Genomic DNA, 7,220 nt, shown 5'->3' on the forward strand with positions numbered 1-7,220 from the left:
ACCGGTTTAACATCTAAAGTTAGAAAAAGGCATACTGTAACTGCTGTAACATCGTGGGGAAAAAATGCGCTAGAATTATACTCAAAACAGAGAGTCTGGGGGAAAGGTATCCTTTTTTTTTAAAGAACAAGATTTGCTTCGTCTTTCAGAGGCCACGCCACGGTGACGGAAACCGTCCGGCACCCCAAGCCACGTGGGGTTCTCGGCCTCCTCCCAGGCGTTTCCTTCCGCAGTCAGAGGACCGAAGCGAGTGACCTCCAGGAGGGGGCGGGAGGGGACTGGCAACCCCGGTCCCAGGGAGCGCAGCCCGCACGTCCCCGAAGGCGCCGCAGACCCGCGGATGCCGGAGCGCGCGGGCGGCTGGAGGCGCGGGCGCGGGACAGCCTGTGGGGCCCCGCCCTGACCCCGCCGCCTTGGTCGTCCTGCCTAGCTGCTAGGGTGCGCCCCCAGCCGCGCGGGCTTCCCCGGGACGCGCGTTCCCGCCTCCCTGAGAGCATAAATGTGAACCCTGCGTGGAGAAAAGGCTTTCGGACAGCGTCTAACCAAACTCACAGTATGGCTCGAGTTCCCTCCAGTCCCCCCAAATCTCAGCCATTTTCGGAGCGTGAGCAAGACCACCCCAGTCCTTGGTGCCCAGCAGGTTATGTACATAAATCAAGAACTAATGCAGAATTTTGCTGTTCCATAGGTGCTATTGGAAAAGGATTCTCTATAAAGTATTTATGAAGTGTACATGCTCTTATCTGAAGGCGCAGGGCCTTGGGAACAACTTTTAATGAACTGGGCGTATTTTACAGAAATCATTTTTCTCACTTTTTCTAAACTAAAATTATACTCGATGCTTTTCTTTCTTACCAAAGTCCATTTTCATCGTGACTTTTCTTAGATTAGATGTTAACTACAACTCTGGATTCTATGTAAAACTTTGAAATATTCAACTTTTGTATTTAGTCTTTGCTTCCTTCCCTTCTGTCACTAAATAACTATTTTTTTACCGTTTTCAAAATTTTCCCAGTCCTAGGGTATTATGTCCAACAATGTACAAACCTAAACTATTGGAGGTATATGGAAAGAAAGCATGGTAACCAAACGGAAAATTTTAAATCTAGTGTGGCACTCTGATCTTAATCTGAAATAGCACTATGCAGTTAATATAACTGTGGTAAACAAAATATGGCTAATTGTGGGAATCTAATTCCAAAGAGACTAGCCATTAATGTTTCCAAGGCAATAAATACAAACAAAGGTATTTGAATTATTCTATTGCTAGTGATTAGTTTTCACTATTTTTTTTTTTTTTTTTTTTTTTTTGGTCTTTTTAGGGCCACACCCATGGCATGTGGAGGTTCCCAGGCTAGGGGTCCAATCAGAGCTGCAGCTGCTGGCCTGCACCACAGCCACACAGCCACACAGCCACAGCAACGCCAGATCTGAGCCCCACCTGCAACCTACACCACAGCTCATGGCAATGCCATATCCATAACCCACTGAGCGAGGCCGGGGATTGGACCTGCTTGCTCAGACTCGTTTCCGCTGAGCCATGATGGGAACTCTATTCTCACATCTTTATCTTATTACAAACATGGACTAGCATATCAAGATAATTTCATCCCACATATATATGATTGGGTAAGTTCACTAGGAAAATGAATTGTGAAAAAAAGAATTTGTGAAAAAAAAGCTAGAAATATAGGCATTATTGAAAAGGCTTTCATTGCTAGAAAAAGATTAGTTATATATGTTCCTAGAGAAACTTTACATGGCTTAGTTTCTTTCATGAAAACGATCTCAAAGTTCAAACAAGGATACGAACTTTTTTTTTTTTTTTTTTTTTTTGGCCTCACTTGCTGGCCAAAAAAAAGACCAGGGATCAAATCCCATCCCTGCAGCTGCAACCTACACCACAGCTGTGGCAACAGGAAGGTCCTTAACCCACTTTGCCACAGCAGGAACTCTTAAACCTGAATACAAACTCTTAAACCTGAATTTTTTTTTTTTTTTAGAAATTTACATCTTGGGAGTTCCCGTCGTGGCGCAGTGGTCAACGAATCTGACTAGGAACCATGAGGTTGCGGGTTCGATCCCTACCCTTGGTCAGTGGGTTAAGGATCCGCTGTTGCCATGAGCTGTGGTGTAGGTCGCAGGTGCCGCTCGGATCCCGCGTTGCTGTGGCTCTGGCGTAGGCCGGCGGCTACAGCTCCGATTAGACGCCTAGCCTGGGAACCTCCCATATGCCGCGGGAGCGGCCCAAGAAATGGCAAAAAGACAAAAAAAAAAAAAAAAGAAAAAAAAAGAAATTTACATCTACAAAGAATGGTAAAAGATACAGGAAAACTATTTCAGAAAACCTTTTAAAAAGAAAATAAGCTATTGGATGGTGAAAAGAAACTAAAAGGACTGGAAAAACTAGATTCTACAATGGAATAGAAAGTAAGGAAGCACCATACAAATTTGCTTTTAACTACTTCCCATTGCTCTATATATTAGTTTCCCTTTTCCAATTAGATTGTGGGTTTCTTCCCCCAAAGGAAGTATTTCTTTTGCATATGCTTCGGAGCCACTCTTAGCTCTGGCCACATAGTAGGTTCTCAAATATTTGTTGATAGATTGGCTCAAAAAGTTGCAGTAGTGCTCTACACGTGGAAGAGACGATCTAGTAATTAGCTCATTTAAAATAAAGGTTCCTCTTTCTTCAGGAATATTTTTGAATATCTGCCTGATTGCCAACCAAAAAGGCCTCATCTTGTCTTGCCCTGGATTTATGCCTAAAATGCAGTCACAATGGATAGGACGACAAAAGATGAAGCCGTTTATTCAAATGGGATAGGCCATTTTTGAGAAACAGTGATTTCACAGCAAACGTTGGAGTAGTAAATTGGGTGGATAAGCTTCCTGGCGCTGTAGATCTTAGTCTCTACTTGAGATCGTGTATAAGCACTGAACTCAAAAAATTCTTTTTAGGTTTTTCATGCTTGCAACCAAGAGTATACACTGGAAAAAAAATGTTAATAGGAGGGTAGACACACACTCAGGGTCTTAAACGTAATAAAATTAGGATTAGAAGTAAAGAAAACTGTAGTACTTAAGTCTATTCTAAACTCAAAAACTGGACGTCTGGAGTACCACGTGGTGTGTAGAACGAACTTAGATAAAAGAACTGAATGGAAAAAGCCAAGAGGTCAGCGCAGGAGCCTGTTCGCCAGGCTGTTGGTCAGCAAACTGAGCCACTCGCGGATTCTCGGCCCTGAAGACCGCCCCGAGGCCCCTGCCGCCGCGGTTCCCCGGCCTTTTACGCCTCCCTCTCCAGCCGGAAGGGGCGCGGACGGCAAGGGCGGTGGAGAAGCCCCGGCAGAGGAAGCGGCTCCAGGGGTTAGTCCTTAACCTGCGAGACCGCAAGACTGAGGACCGGTGGGGTACTGCCGGGTAAGGGCTCCCATCTCGGTCCAACTTTGCAGTTAAGCTACGACCGGTTCAGGGAAGATTCTGGACGCCTCCCCGCCGCCCCACCCCCCAGCTGTGCGGAGAGTAATTCATACAAAAGGAGGACTCTCCTCAGCCAGGGAAATCCCAGGGACCGTCGATAAACTCCCACTAAACCTAGAACCGAGTGAGCGCTCGACCCCGCCTCCCACCCACCAGCAGTCGTCATCCTCCTGGTTGAGAGGAGCATGCGCCGGGCGCCGTGTGCTCGTCAGTGGGCTGAACGCACATCGCCCACGGTCCCCGAAGATGGGGGGAGGGGACGGCGGTGGAACCGGTGCCGGGTGGAGGTGGCGCGGGGTAAACTGGGAAAGTGGTGTCGTGTGCTGGCTCCGCCCTTTTCCCCGAGGGTGGGGGAGGACCATATATAAGCGCCGTGGTCCCCGCGAACGTTCTTTTTCGCAACGGGTTTGCCGCCAGGACACAGGTGAGTACGGGTGTGGCCTCCGTCCGCATGGCCTCCGCCGGTGGCCACGGCCTTAGCGTGCCTCCCGGCCCCCCGCGCGTAGAGGGCTCTGCGCCCTGGTCCTGATTCCGAGCTGCGGGCGGGGGGAGGTGGAGAACTCGAGGCCCTCCGCTCTCGCGGTTCCCTACCGCGTGCCCGGTGGCGGCCTGCTGGGGCGCCGTGGCCGCCGCGTGCGATCCGCGCCTTCGCGCCCGCCCCGTCTGTCTTCGCGCTCGAGTTCGGCCGGCAGCCGCGTGTTACTGCCAGGGCGGCCCAGCCGAGGCCGCCCAAGGTGGCCTCCGTGCCCGGCGGTCCCGGGGCAGACGGCCGCGGCGGGGCGGGGCGGGCGGTCGGAGACCCAGCGCCCCGCCCGGGCGGGCTGCGAGCGCGGAAAGATGGCCGCTCCCGGTCTCAAGATGGAGGACGCGGACGGCGGGCGGCGCACAAAGGGCCGGGCGGTGCTGCCCGCGCCGCTTCCCGGGACTCGCGGCCCGGGTGGGGGAGGGGCTGGGCGCCGGGGCGGCCCCGTTCGCTGGGTGTAGGCCGGGCAGGGCCCGCAGGGCGCCGGTGCTAATGCTCCCTGGAGTTTGCCCTTGGCTGTTGGGGTTGTGCCTGAGTCTCCGGTCGTCGGGACAGTAGTTTAAAGAAGGTTTTTGTCGTCTTAGGTGTCGTGAAAGCCATCGCTAAAAGCTAAGCAAAAATGGGAAAGGAGAAGACTCACATCAACATCGTCGTCATCGGACACGTCGATTCGGGCAAGTCCACCACTACTGGCCATCTGATCTACAAATGCGGTGGGATCGACAAAAGAACCATCGAAAAGTTCGAAAAAGAGGCTGCGGAGGTCGGTAAAGTAACGTCAGCAAATTAAGTGGTAGTTCTCTAAAACTAGTGTATATCTGACTTGAACTAGTACATTGCAAAGTTTGCTAAGTGGCTTAACTCCAGCCAAGTTTAGGAGATGGAAGTGAAACCTAGCATTGCTTCCAAGTGGGACTAAGGAGTTTAGTTACCGAGTAACCCTTCTTAATCCCTGCAGATGGGAAAGGGCTCCTTCAAGTATGCCTGGGTCTTGGACAAACTAAAGGCTGAACGTGAGCGTGGTATTACCATTGACATCTCCCTGTGGAAATTCGAGACCAGCAAGTACTACGTGACCATCATTGATGCTCCAGGACACAGAGACTTTATTAAGAACATGATTACAGGCACTTCCCAGGTTTGTAGGATTAAGAACTCCTGAGAGTAACATTTTGAGTTATCTATAAATTGGCGAAACCATGGATCTGTCCTTTTTGGAGAGGTTTTCACAGGGTGTGGCCTTTTTTTCTTTTTTAAAGGCTGACTGTGCTGTCCTGATTGTTGCTGCTGGTGTTGGTGAATTCGAAGCAGGTATTTCCAAGAACGGGCAGACCCGTGAGCATGCTCTTCTGGCCTACACCCTGGGTGTGAAACAGCTCATTGTTGGCGTTAACAAAATGGATTCCACTGAGCCACCCTACAGCCAGAAGAGATATGAAGAGATTGTAAAGGAAGTCAGCACCTACATTAAGAAAATTGGCTACAACCCTGATACAGTAGCATTTGTGCCAATTTCTGGCTGGAATGGTGACAACATGCTGGAGCCAAGTGCTAATGTAAGTGGTTTTGATGAGTTCTCAAAACTTAAGTCTGGGAAGGGATAAGTTTGAAAACACTAATTGATGATCTTGTGTTTTAGATGCCTTGGTTCAAGGGATGGAAAGTCACCCGTAAAGATGGCAATGCCAGTGGAACCACACTGCTTGAAGCTCTGGATTGCATTCTACCACCAACTCGTCCAACTGACAAGCCCTTGCGCCTGCCCCTCCAGGACGTCTACAAAATTGGTGGTAAGTTGAACGTTACACTCAGCTGGTATGGGTTGCAGTGATGTTTGTCTTCATACGAGATAATTATGCTGTGCTGTGAATACTTCAGGTATTGGTACAGTCCCTGTGGGCCGAGTGGAGACCGGTGTTCTCAAACCTGGCATGGTGGTCACCTTTGCTCCAGTCAATGTTACAACTGAAGTCAAGTCTGTTGAAATGCACCATGAAGCTTTGAGTGAAGCCCTTCCTGGGGACAACGTGGGCTTTAATGTCAAAAACGTGTCTGTCAAAGACGTTCGTCGTGGCAATGTGGCTGGTGACAGCAAAAATGACCCACCTATGGAAGCAGCTGGCTTTACAGCTCAGGTAACACTTCAGTGACAGGTTTTTAAACTGCCAGAACCTTAACTGTCTAAATGTCTAAAATGTGCTAAATGCAAATTTTCTCCCTAAGGTGATTATCCTGAACCATCCTGGCCAGATCAGTGCTGGTTACGCACCTGTGCTGGATTGCCACACAGCTCACATTGCCTGCAAGTTTGCTGAACTGAAGGAGAAGATTGATCGTCGTTCTGGGAAAAAGCTGGAAGATGGCCCCAAGTTCTTGAAATCTGGTGATGCTGCCATTGTCGATATGGTTCCTGGCAAGCCCATGTGTGTTGAGAGCTTCTCTGACTATCCTCCTCTGGGTAAGAGTGCCTTTTTAGTGTAATTAAGCTTCAGTAAAAATGGAAAAGCAGTTATGTAGAGAAAGTGTTTCTCATGGTGATTTAATTTTTGTTTTAATAGGCCGATTTGCTGTTCGTGACATGAGACAGACAGTTGCTGTGGGTGTCATCAAAGCTGTGGACAAGAAGGCAGCTGGAGCTGGCAAGGTCACCAAGTCTGCTCAGAAAGCTCAGAAGGCTAAATGAATATTATCCCCAATACCTGCCACCCCAGTCTTAATCAGTGGTGGAAGAACGGTCTCAGAACTGTTTGTCTCAATTGGCCATTTAAGTTTAATAGTAAAAGACTGGTTAATGATAACAATGCATCGTAAAACCTTCAGAAGGAAAGGAGAATGTTTTGTGGACCATTTGTTTTGTGTGTGGCAGTTTTTAAGTTATTAGTTTTTAAAATCAGTACTTTTTAATGGAAACAACTTGACCAAAAATCTGTCACAGAATTTTGAGACCCATTAAAAAAAGTTTAATGAGAAACTTGTGTGTTCTTTTGGTCAACAGAGTAACTTCCTATGAAGGTAAAGGCTGGTCATAACCTATTTCTAGTGTTAAGATTTGTGGATGTTTTTTTCTGGGTATGAGCTTCATGTTTCTCAAGACTGTCTACAGAGAACTCAAATCTGCTTAATTACAGAGCCAAGTGTTGGCACAACACTTAATAGGTTAGGATAGATAAGCAAACAATGACTTTATGTAAGCTAGGTTGTAAGAACCTCAAAT

The 7,220-nt window shown here is 48.4% G+C and overlaps 1 protein-coding gene across 2 annotated transcripts; it reads left to right on the forward strand.

The window, feature by feature from the left end:
- Positions 3,159 to 6,977, forward strand: EEF1A1 (eukaryotic translation elongation factor 1 alpha 1). Of its 2 annotated transcripts, none has more exons than XM_005654402.3 (8): positions 3,159 to 3,423; positions 4,591 to 4,769; positions 4,965 to 5,144; positions 5,266 to 5,562; positions 5,646 to 5,796; positions 5,885 to 6,141; positions 6,230 to 6,464; positions 6,565 to 6,977. In XM_005654402.3, exons 2-8 carry the CDS (start codon positions 4,626 to 4,628, stop codon positions 6,687 to 6,689), a joined length of 1,389 nt encoding a protein of 462 aa, XP_005654459.1. In that variant the 5' UTR covers positions 3,159 to 3,423; positions 4,591 to 4,625; the 3' UTR covers positions 6,690 to 6,977. The 2 variants fall into 2 exon arrangements, with proteins under 2 accessions (XP_005654459.1, NP_001090887.1); NM_001097418.2 differs by lacking the exon at positions 3,159 to 3,423 and adding an exon at positions 3,875 to 3,907.

This window comes from Sus scrofa, chromosome 1 (genome assembly GCF_000003025.6).
Source record: "Sus scrofa isolate TJ Tabasco breed Duroc chromosome 1, Sscrofa11.1, whole genome shotgun sequence".
In the NCBI taxonomy this organism is placed as follows: domain Eukaryota; kingdom Metazoa; phylum Chordata; class Mammalia; order Artiodactyla; family Suidae; genus Sus; species Sus scrofa.